This window comes from Xiphias gladius, chromosome 8, assembly GCF_016859285.1.
Source record: "Xiphias gladius isolate SHS-SW01 ecotype Sanya breed wild chromosome 8, ASM1685928v1, whole genome shotgun sequence".
NCBI lineage: Eukaryota > Metazoa > Chordata > Actinopteri > Istiophoriformes > Xiphiidae > Xiphias > Xiphias gladius.
The window spans coordinates 7,802,384-7,828,727 of NC_053407.1; the positions used below are offsets into that span (position 1 = coordinate 7,802,384).

Here is a 26,344-nt window from a genome sequence, read left to right on the forward strand (position 1 = left end):
CTCAACAAGTGTATAATGTATATTGTCATCAGAGTACAAAACAAGAACTGTTGAAAATAAAAGAAGTGTTTTTAGGGGAAAAAATAATATTGACAATTTGTTTTGAAAGGTAAATTGTAGTTTTCCTCTTGAGATTAAAAAAAAAAAAAAAAAAAGCTTCCACTGTGGTCCTGGTCCTGGTTCCTGTCTCAGCTGAACTCATGACTTAGTGAGGTCCATCAGTCTGGACAGGATGCTCTTCTGTCCATATTGTACCTGCAGTGCATTCTGCTGCCTGCTGCTCAGTCCCGCAAGTGCTGCCTTGTCCTCTATGAGCGCCCGGTCGCTGTCCACGACCTTCCCCTCCACCTGCTCGTCCTCATAGGACCGCAGCGTTAGACGGGCTGCTTCATGAATCAGCCATTTCCATGAAGCCTTTAATCCTGGGAGGCCCTCGTTAGAGAAAGCAAGGGAAATCTTCTCGTCTTCCTCATCATCTTCCTCCCATCCTTCATTTTCTTTGAACTCTGAGAACTCTTCCTTTGACATGCACAGCACCTGGAGATACACAAAGCAAGAATCATGTGTCAACTAACAGCCATTCACCAAATACTCATCTCTAACTAGGTGGTCTTTTATGTGTTTCCTGGGGTTTTTGTTCAGTTTACAAGCAAACAGATGGTTTAAAGCAGCCCTGGTGTATGTAGTCCCTCACCTTGAGTGCAGTATGTAGCTCTGTGTCAGTAAGGCAGCCCTGTTTACCAAAGACAAAGGCTCCTTTCTCCTGCATCATCTGACGCAGCATCTGCCACTGCTCTTCCACCAGCTGCCGGTCCAAATCAGACTCTACACCGGGGAGGAGGAGAAGATGAAAAGGTGTGGAGGGAGGGTTTTCTGCTGGACATTTATCTGAAGGGGCTGGCCTCTGACAAATCAGTGTGTATTCTTGCTAATCGCCATTGTAAAACTATGATTCTGATAAGAACAATATTTCTTGTCCTTCGAACTGATTGAGACAATGCAACGTCCACATCTAGGTAGAACTATTTCTACACGTTTCATTTCCACCGATATACAATTACACATATACAAACAAACCCTTGCTACAAACTAAACTCAACCTTGCACAAATTTCAACAGCTGTCATACAGTGCTGCCAGAAAACGTCTGTATCACACTAACAAATCTGCAAAAGGCCACACCTACAATGTGACCAAAAAGACAAACGTGAAAAACACAACTCATAGTGACACTGTTGGCTGGCTGCTAAATTTTAAACAGTTTTTTATTATTTTAATCACAAAATACCAGTTGGTAATCTAATTGGACAGTTTTAGCTTACCTCGGTGCTGAGGGTATTGTAGCAACCCCTACAACCAGGAACAATAGAAATCAAGAATGACAATTATAAGGCTTGAACTTCAACCTATTGTTTTCCTATTTTTAATTGTGTATTTATGTGTAGACTAAAAGGTCTGCATGAATATTTGCAGTTTTATGCATTTATTATCAAGTTTGTGATGGTATTTTTCCAAGTACCACTAAGTCAAAATAACCAAAGAGGAGTCACTGGTCATACTGTAGGTTAAAAAAAGCAGAGCTGACTTCAGTCCGGCCAGTTAATTGATTTATCTACCTTTTTGGGGCGCTACTATCCATATAAGGTGACATTAACATGGTTCTACTTTTCTTTATATGTGTAGTAGTCACCGCCATATTTCATTAAGATGCAGTGACTTGATTACAGCTCTTTGTTATGAAGTAGATCCAATAACTGTAGCGATTGATCTAACGTTTGGAGGTTTGTCAAAGTATTAACTGACTCTAAAAGGAGAGGAAGCTTGTGTGTATGGACAGAAGTGAAACTTTCAACATTTCCTGTGTAATTCTCAGGGTTTATCGGCAATGTGTGAATCTATACTGCAGTCTGGAGTGTCTGCTAACAGGCACATCCTGAGGTTAACCTGTATCAACTGTCTCACGTTAATGGTTACAAAGCTGGTCAAACGCACGTTCAATAGACCTGCAGCGGCATGCGCGGGAGACAGATACACAACAGGTTGTCTTAGTTCATAAAATCACAGTGTTATGATGATACACCCATAGAGTCCTTTAACAAGGATGCATGAATAAAGCTCAAACTCTCATCTCAATTTTCTCTCTTGAACGGCCTGACCTTTAGTGTTCTTGCCATGTTTTCTGTCGGTGTTTTTAAAAAAATGTAAATATGACAAATGTTATAAGTAAATTGTACAAAATCCACAAATGTTATGGAACATTTCGCATGACATCATTATACGAAGCAGTTTCTCTCAACACCCCCAACGCTGCTTGGCTTCAAGCATCCCCGAGCACACTGACTTATTCAGTCTGGTCTGGTCCCATGAATTATGTTACATCCTCTCTCCTGTACTTCCTCTGTAATCTCTCTACAACTGTCTCTTCTCTCTGCAACCCTTCTTGTTTCTTTCCTCAACACCTCTCTCTTATGATGACTCTGTGGTCACTTGTCAATCACCTTGTGTGGCCACTTTGTAGAGGTTGGTGATGGGGATGTCAGCAGTGTCGTTACTGTTGCTTGGATATGGTTCTGTGAAGCCATACATATGAAGCAGCTGCCAGTTGGCCATCTGCCCATAGGTGTTAAATACCTCCTCGCCTTTACGAATGGGGCGCACGCAAACCATCTTCAGACTGTCCTGAGAAAGATGGAGTGCAAAGAGAATAAAAAAAAGAATTTGCTTACACTGTGTTTACACTGTGTAATTCACAGCTTAGGTCTCAATGTCAAATATACTCTTTATTTAATAAAAACATGCGTCCTCACTTCTCAGGTGTGTGTCTTCACAGATGAGAAGCTGTTCTGGCAGACTAAACAACAAACTATCAAATCTAGACATTTGAAACAAGAAAAAAGTCCATCAATATTAAAGTGGTTGAGTCAGCTCACCAGTGTGAACTCCAGATTAGCGTTGTGATCGGACACATGATTAAGCATGTCAGCCATGGGAACCATCATCGGTAGGTTGGGGGCCTTCTCCTCTTCCTCATCCTCATCTTCATCATCCTCCTCTTCCTGTGGCTCCTGGAAACTACGGAGAGAAATAGGAAGAACAGGGACGGCATGAAGGAACGGACGAAGGAGATCAGATTTTAGAACACAGGGTGACAAGAGAAAAAAGATCCAAATGATTTATGTACATGAACGTACATGCTCACTGACCTGTAGGCCATGACAAAGGCCACCAGTTGTGTGTACAGCTCTAGTGTGTGTGTGTTGGGGTTCCAGATGTCAGGATGCTGGGTAATGAAAGGCAGGATCACGTCTGTGTACTCCCTACGGATGTTCGTCAAGTCTGTGTCCACAGCCTCTGGAATACCTGTTCCCCTCAACAGTCTGCCTCTCTCCTCTTTAGACCTGAACGGATGGACTGTAAATTACTGTAACGAAAGCTCCAAATTCACACTTTATCGACAAAAAAAATCAAGGACAAACCTGCTACAGTACAGTACCAACAACGATTAGAAACTGTTTCTTACCAGAACATGGGGTGATCCAGTGTCTTGAAGTCCGTCCACAGACACAGGTAGGGTTTCCAGTGGGACTGTGAGAATGTGTACTCGTAAAGCAGAGCCAGCAGCAGGGGAACCCAGCCTGAAGAGCTCTCCAGAGATGACTTCTCTGTAAAGGAAAAAGGGAGAAACAGAGGGGTTACAGACAGAGGGATGATGCAGGCAGTTTCAATCTTGTGAAAAACTTCTTTATAATTGTAACAGCTACCTTTCTCCAGCAGGGCAGAGACCTTGGTTGTTCCCTGGTGGAGAAGAGCTGATCTGGGGATGGTGAATAAAACCTCCCCCTCTTCTATGTTGTCCTTAGCCAGCATCCCATACTCCGCTACTGTTCCCTCTTTGCTCACGTACACCTGCAGAGAAATACATCCATCCTAAAATTTTTGGCCAGTATGGTTAGAGAGAATGGGTTCAATTCGGGAAGTGGACAGTCTTATAAAATTTAAATACTGAAAAACAAAAATAATAGATAATAAACTGCATGGCTGTCAGACAGACAGACACAGAGACTGATTACTTAAAGAAATTCAGTGGCACAATACTGGGTGTCTGTCTGGCAGGATCCTGGTGCAGGTTGTGATAACATACCTTGTTGCTGAGTACCAGACCAACTCTACTGCACCACTGTAGAAAATTCTCCAGAGGACTCAGCTCTGAGCCATCATCTACCTGTCAGCAACAGAGCCACATGGATAAAAACTTGAGCATCACTAATATGATAGGCGTCTGTGACCTAATGCTATGATGCACTTGGTTCTCCCTATAAGACAAAGGCAACATCTGTTTTACAACCACAGTGGTACACTGATGACAAGAGGTTGTCTAACTTTCTTGTTTTAAGTTTGTTTAAAAAAAAAAAAAAAAAACTAGCTACCTTGTTTGATAATCCATATGGTTTCTATTTCATTAAAATGGTTACAACTTCAACATATATATGCAGCTATGACTGGTGGTAAAACAGTGAAAATACCATGAAAATACACTCACAGACTAACGCCGATGATAACTTTATCTAGCTAAAGTAGCTTACTCCTACAACACATGAAGCTGAGTTAGACACCACAGCACGCACCGCTAGCAGCTATTCAAACATGTAGCTGGCTGTGTACAGTGTAGCTGACTGTAGTTAATTATATGTAAGCACAAAGGCAAACATACAAATACATCCTGCATTATCCGCTGTGTTTTTAGATTTAAACCGATGAAGTTTTCACCTTGGGTCGTTTCGCTTCTGTTGCCATTTTGTGAATGTAATACCAAACCAAGGACTGAGCGACCGCTGGTACTGATAAACTAGCTCCAAGCTAACTTCAGCATGCGGATACACGGGCTATGAATATTCCTCGGATCATTCTGACCTGAGCTCTGTCTTGCAGGCAGCCGAACATACGAGCATACCGTGTTATGTGGCTCTGAAGCTTTCTTCGACGTCATGAACATAACAAAGAGAAGATGAATTAAGATAACTAAAATTAAGAGCCAAAAACGTGTTAAAATATACCGTTATAGCAAAATAAAATCAAGTATGGATATCAGACGAGCTCTTTTAGTGACTGTGGTGTCTCTTTGATGATGGTGTGTATTTGTGTTTGAGATATGTCGTAATATATATTTGAAATAATTTTAGAAAGAAATTCATTTATAATATACGCTAATATACAGGCTCGTTGGTCTAGGGGTATGATTCTCGCTTTGGGTGCGAGAGGTCCCGGGTTCAAATCCCGGACGAGCCCTATTTTAAACACCAGGGTCAAAGGTCACAGTGGCTAAAACACAAGAAACCCCAAATGACAACCAGGTGCAGCACACAGGAAATGTAAATCAGGTAACCCTGAAACCGCAGTCAAAAACTTCTTCCATTAGGAGTTTACAATTAATAACAAAACATTGGAATAATATGTAGAACAGTTTGATGATATAAAACCACTTAATTTAAATACAGAAATGCTGGAAAGTATGTGGATAGTATACAGCATTTCAGGTTTACCTCAAGCAAAAACCACAATGATGGGCAATTTAAGTAAAGTAGATAAGCAAATATACTCATCAGCTCAACTGATTATTGGTCTACCACAACTTTTAAATTAAGTTTTTATCAAAAATGAGAAAAACCTGTTAGACTCTGAATCAAAATGATTAAAAAAAAAAAAAAGAATATCAGATCCAATTATCAGCTGGATCAATAATTACTTGACCACAGTCCACGATAACTTTTAAATGTGATGAAACCTGAGAAAAGGACAGGCAAAGCTAACTTGCTCCCTTAACTCAAAGGTTTCCCAGGCTTTTACACAAACAATTTCAACTTTAAACATTAGCTCAAATGCCTAAAAGAAAATATAAAATACATTAAACATTTATATAAAATGCAATGAACATGTCAGGGTAACACACTGCCAGATCCCAGCATTGCAAGATTATCAGCTGATATGTTGCTAAAAATTACACCACCATAAAAATGTAGCAACTACAGGGTGTCATCCAACAGTACAAACGGAGGTGGCCCACTCCTAGTGACCCCCATTAATGTCACGAAACACATGCTTTGATGAAATAAAACCTGCAGTATCTGGCAGAAAAAAAGAAGAGATGCTATGCCACATAGCAAATGCTGCATGTTTTATATGTAAGGCTGTTGTTTGTAGAAGTGCTGACTCAGCTGCCTTTCCCCCCAATTATTCAGCCTTGCTCAGGAGGTGATACCAAAATCTCACTTATACTAAGCTTTAGGAGAAACTGGCAGTGCTGTCCGTCATTGTTTTTCTAGGAGGGGTATGATTCTCGCTTAGGTTGCAAACGTTCCTGGGTTCAAATCCTGGACGAGCCCTGTTTGATTGTTTTTTGTTTTTGTTTTTTTAATCTAAGGATCGTACTAATGCTTTTTTAAAATTTCCCGTTCAGTACAAATATATCAGACCAGTCACAGCACATTGGCGTTACAATCAACTTAGCTTGTCCTATCGGATCAATCTGAGGGGGGAAACCAAACACTGAACTACAGTGATTGGTCAATGGGGCATGCGTGTCATGCACAGTAAGATGAACATATACTTGAGACCACTAGAGGGTGCTGTTGGAGTAGATGAGGTGTGTGGCCCCAATTTGCCACATCACCAGTTTGAAGGGTTCAATTACCGGGCTCAGCAACAAAAAAATACAGATGTTAAAAACAACATGTGCAGGCTCGTTGGTCTAGGGGTATGATTCTCGCTTAGGGTGCGAGAGGTCCCGGGTTCAAATCCCGGACGAGCCCTGTTTAATCAGTTTTTTTTTTCATCTAGGGATCATACTAGCCAATAAATTGTCTGACAGTGAACTCTTCCATTAGAACTCTTTGGGGAACATTGCCAAAGTGCTCACTAATTGTAGTTAGGATTATCCAGACTTACTAGAACACACTTGATAAATCAGGTCATGCCGGCACTCAAAATCCAACTCAATGCTGTCAACTGCTTCAGAAGATGCTTTTTTAAAATTTCCCTTTCCCATGAACATATAAATTAGACCACTAGAGGGTGCTGTTGGACTAGATGATGTGTGGGGCCCCAATTTGCCACATCACCAGTTTGAAGACTTCAAGTACAGGTCTCAGCACCAAAAAAATAGAGATGTTAACAACCATGTCTACAGGCTCGTTGGTCTAGGGGTATGATTCTCGCTTAGGGTGCGAGAGGTCCCGGGTTCAAATCCCGGACGAGCCCTGTTTATTTTTCCATCTAGGGATCATACTAGCCAATAAATTGTGTGACAGTGTGTCCTCACTTCTCAGTTGTGTGTCTTCACAGATGAAAAGCTGTTCTGGCAGACTAAACAACAAACTATCAAATCTAGACAGTTGAAACAAGAAAAAAGTCCATCAATATTAAAGTGGTTGAGTCAGCTCACCGGTGACTTCTCCTCTGCCTCTTCCTCATCCTCCTCTTCCTGTGGCTCCTGGAAACTACGGAGAGAAATAGGAAGAACAGGGACGGCATGAAGGAACGGACGAAGGAGATCAGATTTTAGAACGCAGGGTGACAAGAGAAAAAAGATCCAAATGATTTATGTACATGAACGTACATGCTCACTGACCTGTAGGCCATGACAAAGGCCACCAGTTGTGTGTACAGTTTTAGTGTGTGTGTGTTGGGGTTCCAGATGTCAGAATGCTGGGTGATGAAAAGCAGGACCACGTCTGTGTACCCCCTACGGATGTTCGTCAAGTCTGTGTCCACAGCCTCTGGAATACCTGTTCCCCTCAACAGTCTGCCTCTCTCCTCTTTAGACCTGAACGGATGGACTGTAAATTACTGTAACGAAAGCTCCAAATTCACACTTTATCGACAAAAAAAATCAAGGACAAACCTGCTACAGTACCAACAACACTGACTGACAAGTGATCTCTAGGATGAGAATTAGACACTGATTAGAAACTGTTTCTTACCAGAACATGGGGTGATCCAGTGTCTTGAAGTCCGTCCACAGACACAGGTAGGGTTTCCAGTGGGACTGTGGGAATGTGTACTCGTAAAGCAAAGCCAGCAGCAGGGGAACCACGCCTGAAGAGTTCTCCAGAGATTACTTCTCTGTAAAGGAAAAAGGGAGAAACAGAGGGGTTACAGACAGAGGGATAATGCAGGCAGTTTCAATCTTGTGAAAAACTTCTTTATAATTGTAACAGCTACCTTTCTCCAGCAGGGCAGAGACCTTGGTTGTTCCCTGGTGGAGAAGAGCTGATCTGGGGATGGTGAATAAAACCTCCCCCTCCTCTATGTTGTCCTTAGCCAGCATCCCATACTCCGCTACTGTTCCCTCTTTGCTCACGTACACCTGCAGAGAAATACATCCATCCTAAAATTTTTGGCCAGTATGGTTAGAGAGAATGGGTTGATGATGTACAGGTCTGTGGGGCATGCCTGTCAAGCACAGTAAACTGAACATATAAATGAGACCACTAGAGGGTGCTGTTGGACTAGATGAAATGTCAAACCTCACGTTGCCATATCACCAGTTTGAAGGGTTCAATTAACGGGCTCAGCAGCGAGAGAATACAGATGTGAACAACTGGCTTTTTATGGCTCGTTGGTCTAGGGGTATGATTCTCGCAGAGAATGTGTACTCGTAAAGCAGAGCCAGCAGCAGGGGAACCCAGCCTGAAGAGCTCTCCAGAGATGACTTCTCTGTAAAGGAAAAAGGGTGAAACAGACACTAAACTGAACATATAAATGGGACCACTAGAGGGTGCTGTTGGACTAGTTGAAATTTGGAGCCTCACGTTGCCATATCACCAGTTTGAAGGGTTCAATTACCGGGCTCAGCAACATAAAAATACAGATTTGAACAACTGGCTTTTTATGGGTCGTTGGTCTAGGGGTATGTTTCTTGATTAGGGTGCGAGAGGTCCCGGGTTCAAATCCCGGACGAGCCCTGTTTAATCAGTTTAGTTCAGTTCAGTGTAGTTAGGATTATCCAGTCATACTAAAACACACTTGTTCATAAGGTGATGTTAACACTCAATTAAAACTCAATGCTGTCAACTGCTTCAGAAGATGCTTTTTTAAAATTTCCCATTCAGTACAAATATATCAGACCAGCCACAGCACATTGGAGTTACTATCAATTTAGCTTGTCCTATCGGATCAATCTGAGGGGGGAAACCAATCTCTGAACTACAGTGAGTGGTCTGTGGGGCATGCTTGTCATGCACAGTAAGATGAACATATAAATGAGACCACTAGATGGTGCTGTTGGACTAGATGAGGTGTAGGGCCCCAATGTGCCACATCACCAGTTTGAAGACTTCAAGCACAGGTCATAGCAGCAAAGACATACAGATGGTCAGAACTCGCAGGCAGGCTCATTGGTCTAGGGGTATGATTCTTGCTTAGGGTGTGAGAGGTCCCGATTTCAAATTCTGGATGCGCCCTTTTTTTATCCCCTGTGGGGCTACAGAAATCTAAACAGCTGTTGTAAAGTTAATTTCTAAGGTAAATGGAAGACACAAGGCTGCAGTCTCTGAGTTTAAACTTAAACCAAATATGTTCACACTGATACCATAAATGAAAACAGACAGAATACATGAGGATGATGAGTTAAACTTAAAAAAACCCAGGAAGCAGTGAAAAGAATACGAGTACTCCAAGGAGGAAAAGACGAGAGCTTTTCTATTGTACTTACAGTACCTACCTTCATGTAGGTTGCTCTGGCCTCATCTGTACTGAACATCCCTGCAAGGTCCCATTAACTTGTGTATGACAAACAAGATCGAAAAAAGGAAAAAAAACATTTTCACATAAAACAACTGTAATTATAAAGTGAATTTGAGTGATATATTGCATAAAGTCACAAGTTGCATATGTGGATGTCTCATCTGGATCATCAGTAATCGGATCTTACACTTGCACCTACCTGTCATAAACATTCTGTGATTAGATCTTACTATACCTGCCTATATGTTCTGCAAGTAACAGCATTAAGGTAGTTAACTTTGTTAGTTACAGCTGGGAAATTCCTTTCTTTACTCTGTATTACTTTCTCTCTCCTTTCTCTTACATGTTATTTCCTAGTTATAGTAATTATACCACTGATCACTTTCGAGTTAGTAGGGTCACCACCTTAAGTGTATTTGTGTACTGTATTTAAGACTTTGGGAAAACTTGTAAATAGAGCTGAAACAATCAATGAGTTGATCAACTGTATGTGTCAATTGATAAGTGATAAATTAATCTTTTTTTCAACACACGTACACATAGAATAGTTAGTCTCAACTATGTGTAGTTAGGATGATACAATAGGCTGATGTGCCATGCCATTGTCTTGTGAAAATGTTTAATATAACTGCACAAAATCCTGTTGTGTTTTAGCCATGTGTTTTGAATGTCACACCAGTTGCTGGTGTGCAGTTGCTCTGGGTGCTGATCACCCAGAGCAACTGTATTCCAGAATGCTGGCAGAATATAAATACAGGCACGGCGCTCGCGGACATCACTTTCACCAAGACCTTTGGAGCGGTAAATCAACTTTAGTTCTAAGCTAGCTAAACTAGGCTTGTTTGGCAAATTAGCTAGCATTAGCATTAGTGGTATCTTAAAATTAGCTTAGCGTTAGCATTTTGGCTAATTGTTTTCGTGTTTGAAAAAATATATTCTTTCGGAAAAGAAATATTTTCACTGTCTTATTACGTAAATAATTACATTTTTTCATTGCATAAATTTTTGTTTACAGTGTTGGGAACACATCACTAAATAACATTTGAGTATTAGAGTAATAATAATAATAATAATAATTTTTCTCTAACGCAAATGAGTAACCTAAATGAAAGGATTAATCTCTGAAAGTCAGTATTTATATTATAACTCTAGTCACTAATCCTAGTAACGCTCCGTTATGTCGGTATTTCGAGAGGTCGTCCTTTTTTGAAGTCTCACTTCAAACTTATTTGGAGGCTTGATATTAACTGTGTCCGTATTCAGTACCGGGACTTATTTAGAGTCTTGATATTAACTGTGGCTGTGTTCAGTGAAGATCCTGCGGCAAGACCGGTACCTGTTGGCTAGCTCAGGCGCAGGTGCTGGAGGGGAGCGGGGTCACTTGAGTTTGGTAGTTTTTAAGGGATGGGACGTGTGATAACCACAGTGTGAACGCCGCGGCTTCGCTGGGAGGACGTTACCTGTCGATGGTCAGTAAGACATCTAAACCAGCACTGTTTGTTATTTCTACACGTTAAATACAGAAAATGCAACCTCTATGGGTGTCAGTTCCAGAGTTTTTGAATCCTTTAAAGGAGTTGCAGTTAATAACGAAAAGTAATATAGCCGTAACTTATTACTTTTTTTTGTTCACGATGCAGATTAACTTGGCTACTTTTCCAAAATGTAGTAAATAATGAGTAATTGATTGCATTTTTTAGTAAGTTGCCCAGAATGTGCATCTTTTGTTGTGCTGAAGAGATGGTAGTGCACTCAGTGTTAAAAAACGTGTAGTAAAAGTACTTTGGTGGGTATGCCATTTTTGTTGACTAAAAGGTAGTGATCACTACCACTAGAGTGTCCTGCGCAAGGTCGGAGCTCTAAAGCTGGTAAATCAGACCTCCTGTTGTGGTTACGAATCTTTAAAGAGAGCAGCCTGTAAATGAAAGTGGTTAGAGGGGGAACTGTAAATGTAAAGCCAAAGACAAATTCATTGGGATGGGAAACATGTAAACGGAATAATAAAAAGTCAAATTTTAAAGTCTACTTAAAATTTATTTTGCAATTACATTAAAAGATATATTAATTTATCTTTCAGAATACTGAAAAGTGAGAACAACACAATTTGACAGAGTGAGAAAGGGATGGAGAAGGATGGAGGAAAGAACAGGAGCAGGAGGAGAGAGAGAGACAGGAGATGGAGGAAGCTGAAAGACAGGAGAAGATGGAGAAGAGGAGGGAAGAAAAAGAGAGACAGGAGGGGAGAGAGAGATGGGAATGGGAGGAGACAGAAAGACAGGAGCAGGAGGAAAGAGCAAGATGGGAGAGGGAGGAAGTTGAAAGAAAGGAGAAGATGGAGAAAAGGAGGAAGAGGGAGGAACGAGAGAGACAGGAGAGAGAGAGAGAGAGATGGGAGGAGACAGAAGGAAATGAATCCATTCCAAAAAAGGGAGTCATTTCAAACATGAAACTGTGGTACCTTGAACACCAAAAGGACCAAATCATCAAGGCCATTTCAAAGACCTACAAGAAGGAGGAGGCCATTGATGCTGATGGTAAGAAAGTCAGCTTATATACTGTACATTATATTTCATACACATATGCGTTGCTTCCTTTAGTTAAATGGTCACTTTCAATGTTTTTTATGAAGATGTCAGATTGACAAGATTCTACTGTTCACACCTAAATGATTGGAGGGTTGCAGGTGTTAAGCTGTACTCCAGGCTTACCTTTGATATTATGTTTCTTTCAGATGATACTCCAGAAGTGAAGGAGATAAGAACATGGAGGCAACAGGGTAAGAGGAAGAAGCTGCTTAAGAAACACCAAAAAATGGAAGAAAAAATAAAACATAAGAAGGAGAAAGGGACAGAATAAAAAAATCAAGAGGAGGAAGAGGAAGATGATGAAAAGAAAGTGGGTCCTTTTTTAGAAATACTTCTTAAGTTTGCTGACTGGTATGGTGACTTGAACATGGCTGTTCTGTAAAGTGCAGAATTATACTTAATAAATCTTCATTTCCACTAAGGTCCACAGGAAATGAATTAAATGTCAAAATTTTCGACACATTTTTTGAGAGATGAGATGGAGGAAAGTGAGACACAGGAAAGGGGGGAAGAAAGAAAGACAGGAGAGGGAGGAAGTTGAAAGACAGAAGAGGATTGAGAAGAGGAGGAGGAAAGAATGAGAGAGACAGGTGAGAGAGGAGAGAGAGAGAGAGGCCCAGGAGGAGAGAGAGAGAGAGATGGGAGAGAGGATGGAGAAAAACAGGAGAAGAGAGAAAGAAATTAATATTTTCCAAAAAAAAAATAAAAAATCAAACATGAAAATCTGGTTCCTCGAACACCAAAAGGACCAAATCTTCAAGGCCATTTCGAAGACCTACAAGAAGGAGGAGGCCATTGATGCTGATGGTAAGAAAGTCAGCTTATATACTGTACATTATATTTCATACACATATGTGTTGCCTCTGGGACAAGTATTGTGTCCCAGTAAATGTGTGAAAACATGCAGACACCGAATGTCATATAAACAGAAAATGCGATTTTTGCAAATCGGTTCCAAACCACATTTGGTGGTGATTTGAAATGCGATTCCAATCAGATTTCTACAGATCCATCTCAGTCAAGACGCTCTGACTGCTCAAATCGGATTTCAAAGTGTCTCTCGCAATGCGAAACACAATGACAACTTCAAATCCAGTGTGATTGAGTGAGCAGAGTCCATGCTACTACTAGCAGAGCGCTATCAGAAAATACAGTTTTTTGGCACTATGGAGGACAACTTGACAGCGTTATTGTTTTAGAGCGAGGTGATAGACCTCCATGTCCCATGCTTCTATGTTGGAAAGTCACGTTACCGGCGTAGCTATGCCTATGTTGTTACTACAGCAACCCATGCAGATAGGTTGGTGATGTCTGGACACCCAATTCAAATTAGATCAATTGCAAATAACAGTGCTGACATTCTGTCCTAAAGATCTGATTTGAGAAACAAAAAGGCTTTGCCTGCAGTCTGAACAAAGCCTTAGTAGTTTCTCAGTTTGCTTCCTTAACATCCACATCAGTAAGAGGATGAGGCTTTCCTCATAGCACTGGATGCTGCCCCTCAGCAGGTTTCCGGAAGTTGGCCAATCAGAAGAAAAGGGGCTTTTAGGGAGAGGGGCCTTAAAGAGCACGGAGCTAATATTGCTTGTTTCTATCAGAGGCTCAACTGAGGGGTTGCATAACAGGCAGTATGAGATAGATAAGGATTTTGTTTAAACTGTGAACTTTGATAAAAATATAGAGCTGGAAATTAGCATAATAGATCCCCTTTAACATAAGTACTGTTACTGTACCTTTTTTATTATTGCCAGTTTTTATTTTTTTGATGTGATATTTGAATTAAGAAAACAGTGAGAGGAATGTACAGAATGGTAAGGGTAAGAAGCTTGTGTGATAGTTTTATTGTGCATTGTCTCAAAATATTTGGTCTAAACAGTCCTGACAAACTTCTATAGCTGCACAGCTTGACTGCCAATGACCGTCACCTGCTTCGAAAGTTCCTTAGTGGATTTAAAAATGACTGGGAAAGACCCGCCCTCAATATGTGCAGTATCTTACTGGCTACCTCAGGAAAACCCAAACCATCATTAGGATTCCTGTCATGCAGCTCACTCACTACACTCTCTTCTGCCACCTAGAAAACACTAGGAGCACCACCACAAATAGGCAGTCAGACAGGTCAAACACACATGTTCTACAAACATTTATGCAACACAATTTGTTTGTGCTTGTGTATTGTAACTAGCATGCTCTATCGATATTATATACTATATCTACTGTTGGATGTAAATTCCATATGTCAGAGGCATTTTTATATATAGTATAGTTTTGTCATGGTAAAATAATTTCATTGTGTATATATCTGGTAGTGTCTATGCAGTGGACAATAAATTGTGAGCTGGAAAAAGACAGACGGAAAATATTAATATGCAACTCCATGTGTGAGGAAAAGTGCAGTACTGCTGCCTATTCTGTCTACATAGTTTAAAATATTCTTTATTTTGTTTGTTTAATTTGTTATCAAATCAGTTTTATGGGTCATGTAAGAACTGAACCATGTAATCTTTAAAGTCAAACAAGTTAAAATGTATTTGTGAAAAATATTTGTATTAAAAATATATAAGTCCGTGGTAATTGTTTTGATTTTGTGTACTTTGATGAAAACCCCAACAATAAGGAAGTGCAATACTAAATCACCGGAAGATACCTTTAGTGACAAAATTGAGCAAATTTATCTACTATATATAGTGCCGCGAAGTTTAATATGTAACAATGCATCATATTTTACAAATCGATCATTTGATTTACATGTTAAATCTAGACATGAAAAATAGTTATAAGAAATGCAGTGGAGTAAAAAGTACCATATTTCTCTGCCTAAATGTACTTGATTACATTTCACCACTGCTCTTCTCACAGTCATATGCAGAAAGTTAAGCAGAATCTCTTATTTTGAAAAGCAGCAGACAGGAAACGGTTGTTGGCAGGGAATCCACTGTGACCTCTCTACGTTGTCCTGGTACCCAGCTAGCTCATTATCTGGCAGGCTCATTTGAACAAAAATCTAACATTTGCATCTTAGGAGGGGGCCAGGTGAGATTTTTTGGACTGATATGGTTTTTTGAAAAAAAACTGATTATAGTTACTTTTAGTCTCGTCAGTAGTTTGGAGTTGTTTCCGGCAACATCGAAATAGCAACGTTAACGTTATCTAGTTAAGCTAGGCTTGTAAGGCAATTAAAAATCAAATATAGGCGATTTATTTCTTTCGAAGGATTAATATCGTATTTGGTATTGATACAGGGGTTACGATATGTTAGAGAGTCATGCGTGATGTCTTTTTGTTGTGTGATTGGCATTCTTGTTCAGCAAACGACAGGGAGATTAGCAAGATGAAAAGCTTTAGCGTGCCACACTGTTGCTAGGCAACAGAAATCACCACTGGATGTCTGAGGTAAAGCCAGTAATTACATTAGTGTTTGCAAAATCACGCATTGTCACTTGGTTGTATGCATGGCGACCTTCTTTTTCATGCGCTTGATCTGCCAGTCTTTAAATTGCTGTCTGAAAGGACCTGAAATAATTAATTATCTCGTACTTTCTGTCGCTGTCTGTCTGCTGGTCTTTTGTTGGCTCTTGTCTGATTAGGGATATACAGTAGGCACCATGTTGGTCCCCATATTTACTCTGAAGCTGAACCACAAGATTAACCCTCACATGGTGACTATTGGGAAATTTGATGGAGTCCACCCATGCCTAACTGCAGCTACACAGGCTGGAAAGGTGAGGAAAATGAACATTTTCACTGTTCCAACATAACTTTAGTGAATTCATAATGACCAAAAAATAGATAGCATAGCATGGTGGCTGTCTGAGTTCATGATAATTCCTCTCAGGTATTTAACTACAAATCCCATGCTTGTTTTTGTGGCCTTGATACAACATTGCAGAAAGAGAGCGACCCTATTCTCAGCTTTTACTTACAAATTCTTTTTGAAGTCCCCCACTCTATAGTACTTCCCCATATCTCTTCTAGACTCACACTCATCCCAACACTTGTTAACTCTCAACTACAAAAAATGTCATTATACTTACTTTAATGCTTTAATTCTTAACATGTTCTCGCATCATGCCCTCAACTCTGTTTTCTTCCTCTTTGAAAGGTTTTTATCCACAACCCTCATGCTCGTGGTCAGAGACCTGTGGCCCACCGACTGAGCCAGAGCACCCAGGACTCTGACATCTCACTGCTCAACATCAACCAGGCAGTCACTTGTCTGACGGCAGGAAATCTTGGACCAGACACCACTGGGGACACATTGTTAGTGGGATCCCAAACCAACCTGCTGGCCTATGATGTCCACGACAATGCTGATGTATTCTACAGAGAGGTGAGTAGAGATGGGAAGGGCTAACTTTGGACTGACACTATATACTTAAAATGCAATGCTTTACACACAGAGCATGAGCCTGGCTTGGCTTTAAACACCTTCTTTCCGTGTGTGCTGTGTGTGGATGTAGGTGACCGATGGGGCCAATGCTATCGTTTTGGGGAAACTTGGGGACATTGCTTCTCCTCTTGCCATCATTGGAGGGAATTGTGCCTTGCAAGGCTTTGACTATGAGGGAAACGACCACTTTTGGACAGTAAGAACTAAAACAATACTTTGAAGTCAGACTATACTTCAGTTTGTCTTATATAAGTTTCATTGAGTAGCACAAGTTAAACTCAGATTGAGATATACGTTGGGTAGAACAAATTTCCTTGCCAAATCCAACTTTATGTATTACTTAAATTACATTAAAGTATAATTATTCAACGTAATTACTCAACAGTTTACACCTAAAGATCACATCTGCACCTTGGCAGGCATGAAGTTCCCCATGAAATAGCCACACACTGATTTGACTTATCCACAAACAGAGAGAATGAGAAATTAGTCAACTGATTAACAAAAAAGTTGTGCTCTCAGTTTCATATGAGATATTACTAATAAAATAGATATTATTTTGTTGACAGTAATGGCTAATCCTTCTGATGTGACTCTTTGTGTTTGTTGTATCTGTTTGTATGCACTGAATAATGGAAAGCACTGGAACTGTTTAAGCAAATGTGCAAGTTAAGCAAATGAAGCTGATTACAGTAGACACATTATTTTACCCCCCAGGGACAATGTAGCATATGAATCCAGGATGCAGCTGAACAAAGACACATCTTTAGGATCAACCCTACTAATTATAGTCAAACTTGATGGCAGGTTTAACATCTTAATTTAGGAGGAAAAAAAGCATCGAAAATCATCCAGAAATTCTATTCCTTTCATTGTCATTTTTGTGCGTTATATTTCTGTATATCAAAATATTTGCTAGCCGCATACAGGATGGATTCATGGTATCCATTTTATTTTATTAGGCAAATTCATCTTACACAAGTACATAAAATAAGTATATTGCAATTACTTTCAAGCCCTGTCAAGAATTGTCTTCCCTTTGATCAACATTTCAGTAAGGTGTAATCATTAAGTATCCTGTTCTTAGGTAACTGGAGATAATGTCAGATCTCTAGTGCTTTGTGACTTCACTGGGGATGGGAAAAATGAGGTAAGTTCTGACTTGCTGGCAGTTTGAGACACATGCTGTGTTGCCACTATGTCTGCAGTTTGATTGCAGCAAGTTTTGTTGCTTGTCTTTCTCCTATCTGTCTCCTGTTTTCTGTAGCTCGCTGTTCAAGGTTCTGTTAAAACTGTGCATATGAGTTAATTGACAGATTCATTCATATTAATATGGTAATTTGTTGATTGAAAAAAATGTCATCAGATATTGCATTGTGTTAGCTCCTGGTAGGATCTGAGGACTTTGACATCCGAGTGTTCAAAGAGGATGAGCTTGTGTCTGAGATGACTGAAAATGAGGTAAAACATATTGCATTCATTCCAGGCTTGTTGACTGAAAAGAAAATTAATTTACTTTGAGTATGTTGTGTTTTTTAAGTACTTTAAATTGAGTTTTTCTACAGGGGACAGTAATAGAAAAATAACTGTTATGATCATTGTACTGGTAGTATTGATATGTTGTAGACTTTCTTATCTGTTTTGTGCTGCACTGGAGCAGAACAACACTTATAGAATTGACAAGTGTTCCGTCTGTCCCTCTTCATACAGACAGTAACATCATTGTGCCATATGCATGGCAGCAGGTTTGGCTATGCCCTGGCTAATGGCACTGTTGGGGTCTATGACCGCAACGCCCGCTACTGGAGGATCAAGGTACCGCGATGATAATGTATTTTTGGACAAGAATGGCTAACCTTTTTCAAACAGTAAAGCTAAACACCAGTAAATTAAACTCAGATTTGACATTTGGTGGGTTACAGATACTACTGTATATGTGTATCATTTTTTTAGCGTTTCACAATGAAAGCTTTAGGTCTTTTTTTTCTATGTCTCTGTCCCCCCTTTCTGTATTTTTATCACACAAACTGTCGGGCATCTGATCTCTTTTACCATTTGAGCCTTTATGAGCATGGTTATAACTGATTCTTAAAGGATTTACCCACAACTTGAATGTGAATAATGTGTCCATTTCCTATTTAATAATGTGTTTTCTCTCCCCACTCAGTCTAAGAATCATGCAATGAGCATCCATGCCTTTGACCTGAATGCTGATGGGGTTGTGGAGCTTATCACTGGATGGTCCAATGGAAAGGTCAGCACACACCTTAGCAAGCCTGGCATCTAGAAACAACCTGTCACACTTCAAGAATGTAATTTTTCATTTGATTTCAGTTGATCCATTTCTACAGTTGTACTACGTAGAGTTCATTTTGGGATTATATTTCTATTTTGTTCCAGATTGATGCTCGTAGCGACCGCACAGGCGAGGTCATTTTTAAAGACAACCTCTCCTCTTCTATAGCAGGAGTGGTGGAGGGAGACTACAGGTTGGATGGACAGAAACAACTCATCTGCACCTCTATAGAGGGAGAGGGTATGTTGTGTGAGAGGACATGTTGGAACTGGTTGAATATGGGCCATTACACGCATTCTTGGACAAATGAACTTATATGTTTCTGTGATTGTTAAATATAAGACCTTTATTTATATTATATCTGTGTGTTTAATAACTGTCATAAAGATGAAAGTTTATATGTGTGTGCTTGTTCACATACATTTTTTTTAGGGGTCAGTTAACCCAAACTGAAAAATGTGTCCTCCAACTGGGGGAGAATGGCCCTTTGAGTTTAGGATGTTATCATTCTTGTCAATGTGTGTATCCTGTAGTCCGTGGTTACCTGCCAGCCAGTAAGGACCTAAAAGGGAATCTCATGGACTCCAGTGCTGAACAGGACCTCATTAGAGAGCTCAGCCAACGCAGACAGAATCTGCTGCTTGAATTGCGGAACTATGAAGAGAATGCCAAGGTGCACATATTTACATATATGTACACATTATGCTCTCCATTAATCATCCATCCAGCCATTTTTTTCTGAGGTCTGATAACTCTCACTCTTAATCTTTTTTCCGTTCTGATTTTATTCATCATTGTTTTACAATATCCCTGTTAGTTTCAAAGCCAGCAGACTTCATAGAGATAATTACAGGATTTATAATTGACATTAAGATGTATCAAATTGTATCTGGTAACAGCCACACAAACTCTCATATTGTTTCAGGGTGTGTCAGAGACTAACAGTGGGATGGGTGTAATACCAGCCAACACTCAGGTCCAGACAGCACTATCAGTGAGACCTGCTACAGAGGTCCAGAAGGCTCATGTAGAGCTCAGCATTTCAACACCAAATGGTAGTTTTTTTTAGCAGTTGAGCTGAGAATTTTAAGCATGTGAAGGACTGAGTAAATAATAATAATCTCTGAATCTCCCCCTTATCCTGTATAGAAACAATTATCCGTGCAGTGCTCATCTTCGCAGAGGGAATATTTGAGGGTGAGAGCCATGTTGTCCACCCCAGTGCCCAGAACCTGTCAGGCTGTGTCCAAGTCCCCATCGTCCCGCCAAAAGACATACCAGTGGATCTGCACATTAAAGCTTTTGTTGGAGGGAAAACTAGGTAGGATGTGTGTGAGTGCTGTTATACCATAACAATAATGAAATTTTAGGTCATTTCATGAATTTATGGTGTCTTACGGGCAGTTTGCACGTAAGGATTCAAAAGCTGCTATTCATTGTAAATGAGACCTGGATTTCCAGCTGTGTTTTACAGATTCAAAAAGCACCCAACTACACTACAGGAGAAAGTTGAGTATGGCTCAACTTTATGCAAATATCCTATGACACAGTGAGAGCGAGAGCCAATTGCGTTTATTTTTTTCCAGTGGAAATGAAAGCACAGTTGTTTAAAACCATACTCCACTACGTGAAAGAACTTTAACCTTTTCAACGCAGACATTATTGGTTTATCTGGCGGCAGCGGATATGTCAGAAAACAACTTTCCAGTTGTAGCAGAGGATGTAACTTACATTCTCAACACAACACACCCCCAGAACTATAAAATCACGAGAGGCCAGATACTTGCAACTACTTTGTATCCATATGTGTGAACACACCGTTATGAAGATTGTTATATTTGTATTTTTCTCTCCATGTAATTAACACCACTATTTTGTCTCCTGCACCTTATTATTGCTGTCATCTCCAGCACACAGTTCCATGTGTTTGAAATCACTCGGCAGCTGCCTCGTTTCTCCTTGTATGACATCAATTTTGACTCGTCAGCTGCACCGCCCACTGGAAGGGTCACCTTCAGCATCAATGACCGACCACAGCGGGTAGGCTGTCAAGTGTGTCTCTGGGAAACAGCGAACAATGGAAAGAGTGATTCTGATCAGTGCCATGCTATGCTGAAGGCAATAACCTGCCGAGATTTTTTTTTTTTTTTAATTAAAATCTAATCTGATCTCTGTGGATATATGTATGAAATAGTTTACACGCATGCCTATGTGTGAATGTAGGTGGTGATGTGGCTGAACCAGAACTTCCTGCTTCCAGAGGGAGTAGAGAGTCCTGATGTCACTTTTAATTCACTAAGAGGAGGGGGACTATTGTCCATTAGCATGGCCAGCAATGGACAGGTACACACAAACACACAACAACAATTATGTGATTAGCTTTAACCTTCATTCAAAATTCTTGGTTTCTTATTGCGACACACTAGATTTTTTAACATGTTTTCATAACAAGTTTATCTTTAACAAGAGAATCAACGCACTTGAGCTTTATGGTTCAACGTAAACTTGTATATAAAAAATCACATTGATTTATAGTATTTGGGAATACCAGTAAATTCAATGGGACTAGTTGTTTATTTGGAAATATAACAAACAACAGTCTACATTAAAAACTGATGTTCACACAGTCATTTTAATTTCCACATTTTATTCCAATCAGAAACCAGGTAGTTTGAGAGTAATGATTTCTGTTTATCATGCTATGTAGCAAAGGATCAAATTATACCATGCACAGCAATAAACATGTCCTGCATTAACTTGTCTCATAGCTGCACTTTCCTGATTAGTGTATTTTCACAAAGTTACAATAGTGAATGCTGTTCAACAAATCAACTAAAACTACCCAGTTACATAATTAATTCCTAATTTATCCAATCAGATAACTCTGAAAACCGATGACATTGACCTGGCCGGAGATCTGGTCCAATCATTGGCCTCCTTCCTGGCAATAGAGGACCTGTCAGCAGAAGCAGATTTCCCTGGATACTTTGAGGAGCTACGCACTACGCTCACTGAGGTTTGGCTTTATTTGGATTAAACTCTATTCTGTCAGACATTTTATGCTGCTCATCCACAAAAACTCCCTAGTCACTTGTGTTCATCTTTACCTATAGAATGAAGGCTGAGAGAAGTCAAGTTGCACATGAGAAATTATTCATTTGTCAAACAGGAGAACATCATCTAGTTTGTGTTCCATGTAAAGGAAAAGTTAGGAGATGAATATCATGTCATGATTATGGCCCATTACTACCTACTGCTTAACATAGTTTAATCAAATGCTGTTGTAACATCAGCACCTGTGGAAGCTGAAGTATCTCTACTACATGAATGAGCTATGTTTAGTCTATCATGAATACATCGCAGCCTTGACTTGTTTCTAAAGTACACCAGAAACATGTTTTTGCTTCTGTGGTGTATTAATATTGGGTCTTAAATATCTATACGCAAGGTGGATGAGTTCCACTCTGTCCATCAGAAGTTAACTGCAGCTATGGCCGACCACTCCAACTACATCAGGAACATGCTTGTGCAAGCAGAGGATGCTCGTCTTATGGGTGACATGTGAGTTACCACAACATGCATACAGTATGATTGAATTCAGTGACAGTATATTAAACTGGTCTCATTAAAAATCCTTTTGTGTGAAATACAGGCAACATATGGGCAATGCTTTAGAGACCTTTACAGAAGATGTATTGACATGTCACTGTAGAAAAAGCACATTTTAAGAAGGCAGCATTCCATTTAGGTCAGCCACTTCCAGAGTCCTTGTATTATGCATGGCTCCCCTGGAATATTTAACAGAAAAGAGCCATCATTAATGTTAAGTTCCATCTGTGCTTTTCATACTATGACAATTCCAAATGTCCACTTTGAAAAAGATCTGCTGTATTGCAAAATTTCTAACTATTGACTTCTGAATCAAAGTAGGGTTTGTATCAAAACCATTAAGAACATAAACAGTACATTTCACCGAAGATTGATAACACTGGTGTTTTTTTTTTTTTTTTTTTTTTTTTTTGCAGAAGCAAACAGAAAAAAAAACTAAATGTTGTCTCTTTATCTGTTTTATTTTCTTTTTCGCCCTTTCTTTTTCCCATATCTTCTCTTTTTTTTCTGCATCCTGTAGGACAACTATGAAGAAGCGTTACAGAGAGCTGTATGATCTAAACAGGGATCTTATCAATGAGTATAAGATTCGCTCAAACAACCACAATGCCCTACTGGCCTGCCTCAAGTCTGTCAACCAGGCAATACAGCGGGCTGGTAGACTCCGAGGTAGGCCAACGTGTGTGAGTGCATGTAAGACACACTGTAACAACCACACTCCTTTAAAGGTATTATATGTAAGTTTTTGCTATTGCTACATAGCCAATGTTAGCAATAACAACTGTTTACTTACTAGTCTATAAGAAAAGTTCAGCATCAAACTTAATTCCTTTACACGCTACTTCTTCATCCTGTCATGCTGAACTGAGGGCAGACTGGACGCTACAGTTACTCACTATTGAAGAGTAGTATTACGAGACGGGCTGGGGCTAGCTGGTTAGCATGCTAACTTCAGTAGAAGAAAAGAAGGGACAGCAACAGAAGCAGAACAAGAGTTAACATTGGCATTGCTTTCCACTGCTGGAGACGGCTCTTGGAGAGTAAAGGTATGAAGTTTGATGCTGAACTCTGTGTTTCTTCTAGACTAGTAAATAAACATCTGTTAATGCTTTAATTGGTTATGTAGCCTTATCAAAAACCTACATATAGCACCTTTAACTACATAATTGTCTGTGGGCTGACAGGTTTGGAGTTTAGCCTTTGTGCAGGAAAGAAAGGATGTGTATATCAGGGACAATCACTATTGTCTGTGGGTAGTTTTTTTGGAATGTAGTGCTTGTGCGTATGTTTGCTCTGTCTGGTGTTTGCATGACTCGGCATTGTCCATTGTAAGCCATTACCAAGCTCCATTTTTGGGATACTAATGCTTTTGTGCACATTGTCAATATTCAAAGCATTGCTGATGCAGATGGAAGACTACTTTTTTTAATAACACAGAACAATTATAATGGTTGTATAGAATGTGAAACTTCTGTTTTTATGTCCAGTCACATTACAGAAGGCAGTCTGATTAATTCTGTTTTTTCAGGGATCTAATTAACCTTGTTTGCAGCATGTGTTCCAGTCAGTTAAATGTTTTATAGCATATTTGAATATGGCTGGAAACAAACCCGAGCTGGTTGACAGGGAAACAACACTCATGACCACATGTTGTCATTTTATGTCATTTTCTCCAGATATGGCTCTGAACTGTAGCTGGCAATACTTCTGGTTAAAAACATTTTGTCTCAAAACATTAACTGGGAACATTGACAGCATCCACTGACAAAGCTAAGAGGTTTTTTTTGGGAGACATTTAGCTGTTAAAACAGTGACATTTATTTTGTCTGTGGCAGTGATGGCCAAAGCCCATTAATAATATGTATTCAATAACAAGGAATGTAGGGAAAACCTTAAGAAAAAAGAACAGGAATATTAATACAGATTTCAGGAACAAATGGCAATGAAAATCATTTGGATCACCCTTTATGTATTGTAACATCTTGCATACCCGTCTGTCTCCTCCTGTTTATCTATCTCTCTCTATCTCTGTTCATCCTTCTCCTCAGTGGGGAAGCCCAAGAACCAAGTAGTCTCTGCCTGCCGAGATGCCATCAAAAGCAATAACGTCAACTCACTCTTCAGGATCATGAGAGCTGGCACTGCATCCTCCTGAGGGTCGAAGGAGGGCGGGACGCAGGAATGGGCCAATAGATTGAAATAGAGAGGGTTGCTCATAAACACAGCTGATGAGTACTGTAATAGTGAACTTCATCTGTGTCAAGCATGGCACCAGCAAGGAGTGAGCCTAGGCCAAGAAATATGTGTGGACTTAAAAGCAGAACACACTATGACTCTGGAATGGGCACACTGTTGTAGCCTTAATCCATCTTTTCCATTACTTAGTTTTAATCAACAACCTGGCAACAACACAGGCACCACCTCCTTGAAACTTGAAATTCTGTGAGCTCAGAAATAAAAATGCTGACTACAGGCTTAACTCACTGGGAAAGTCGTCATCCATCTCAGTCTAGCTCTGTGGCTGTTTTGGAGGAGCTGATTTTGTGCAGTCCAGCTTTGCGAGACGAGTCAAAATTAGTTTGAGATCAGCAAGTAGGAGTGAAACAGCTGTTGTTTCATAGAGTTCAGCTGTAGCAAAACAGGAGGTCGAGACTTTTCGCCAAACCGTTCCTCAAAAGCAACGAAACAAATAGTCTGCGTTCAGTGATGCTTTAGAATAATTAATTATACTTCATTGATCTAAAAGGTTCATATTGCTGCTGTCCAAAATTATTGCAATAAAAACATTTTTTTCATCAGTTACACACACACATATACTATCTGGTTTGAGTGTACCTCTGGTTGGATTTTAATGTGGAAGCTAGAATTAGTGTGTATAAAAACAGTGAGGCCAGTTCTCTTTATAAAACAGCAGCCAATCATTTTAGTCTCCTTTTATAATTTATTGGATATCTTCATCTGTTTAATGGTATGATTGTAACTTTCAAACTGCAGAACAGATTTTAAGCATCCATAACTTTAGCAAAGGTACAGCTAAGTTTCCATAAACGCAACAAGTCATGTAGGCTGGATATTTATGAAAGACATCGTAGGCATCTGGAAATTGGTTTCAAGTTTTCATAGTATTTATTTATTAGGGTAATGTTACTCACTACTCACAGTTGCTTTACAGTGGCAGCCACTTAGCAGCTGTGGAGCAGTTGAGGGTTTAGTGCTTTGCTCAAGGACACTTCATCTTTAATTCATGGTGTTTTCAGTCACTGGACTTTGTTGTGTATTTTAAAAGTATCTTATGAACTTCTTGGATACAGGAATGTTGTTCTACAACATATTTGTGATCTCTTCTTAGTAAAATAAAGAGTGGTAAGATATTCCTTAGACAGAAAATAGCAGCGAATCAAGATGAAAAGAAATGTGAATTTATAGTGTATATATACTTATGGACCGTTAGGCTGGTCATTGGAACACTCACTATGCAGTCCAAAGAGGTGTTGATGCAAATAAAGGAGGCCATTATTTATCATTAGGCTGAAAAAACAAAACTAACCTATCAGACAGATAGAAATGTTGGGAGTGGCCATATCAACAATTTGGTACATTCTTAAAAAGAAGGAATACACTGGCGAGCTCAGCAACACCAAAAGGCCTGGAAGACCACAGAAGACATTCTTTCCTTGGTGAACAAAAACCCCTTCACAATATCTAGCCAGGTCAAGAACAACCT

At 39.8% G+C, this 26,344-nt stretch overlaps 2 protein-coding genes and 3 non-coding genes across 6 annotated transcripts; 4 read left to right on the top strand and 1 right to left on the bottom strand.

Moving 5' to 3' along the window:
* Positions 1-125: 125 nt before the first annotated feature.
* setd6 (SET domain containing 6, protein lysine methyltransferase) lies at positions 126-5,038 on the bottom strand. Its single transcript, XM_040133080.1, has 9 exons — positions 4,767-5,038; positions 4,141-4,221; positions 3,761-3,905; positions 3,520-3,661; positions 3,203-3,397; positions 2,930-3,071; positions 2,498-2,678; positions 695-825; positions 126-537 (listed from the first exon to the last, which is right to left on the bottom strand). The coding sequence occupies exons 1-9, from the start codon at positions 4,791-4,793 to the stop codon at positions 199-201; spliced, it is 1,383 nt and encodes a 460-aa protein (XP_039989014.1). The 5' UTR covers positions 4,794-5,038; the 3' UTR covers positions 126-198.
* Positions 5,039-5,213: 175 nt separating this feature from the next.
* On the top strand, positions 5,214-5,285 carry trnap-ugg. The gene has a single exon. It is a non-coding gene; the product is annotated as a tRNA-Pro (tRNA).
* Positions 5,286-6,733: 1,448 nt separating this feature from the next.
* On the top strand, positions 6,734-6,805 carry trnap-agg. Its single transcript has one exon. It is a non-coding gene; the product is annotated as a tRNA-Pro (tRNA).
* A 376-nt stretch (positions 6,806-7,181) lies between these two features.
* trnap-agg lies at positions 7,182-7,253 on the top strand. The gene has a single exon. It is a non-coding gene; the product is annotated as a tRNA-Pro (tRNA).
* Positions 7,254-15,245: 7,992 nt separating this feature from the next.
* Positions 15,246-26,173, top strand: bbs2 (Bardet-Biedl syndrome 2). Of its 2 annotated transcripts, none has more exons than XM_040134295.1 (18): positions 15,246-15,358; positions 15,913-16,047; positions 16,428-16,655; positions 16,786-16,911; positions 17,803-17,865; positions 18,099-18,176; positions 18,426-18,530; positions 18,883-18,969; positions 19,116-19,251; positions 19,545-19,684; positions 19,937-20,066; positions 20,161-20,332; positions 20,922-21,051; positions 21,235-21,354; positions 21,890-22,027; positions 22,460-22,572; positions 23,141-23,289; positions 24,669-26,173. In XM_040134295.1, the coding sequence occupies exons 2-18, from the start codon at positions 15,931-15,933 to the stop codon at positions 24,773-24,775; spliced, it is 2,139 nt and encodes a 712-aa protein (XP_039990229.1). In that variant the 5' UTR covers positions 15,246-15,358; positions 15,913-15,930; the 3' UTR covers positions 24,776-26,173. The 2 variants fall into 2 exon arrangements, with proteins under 2 accessions (XP_039990229.1, XP_039990228.1); XM_040134294.1 differs by lacking the exon at positions 15,246-15,358 and adding an exon at positions 15,415-15,718.
* The last annotated feature ends 171 nt before the right edge of the window (positions 26,174-26,344 follow it).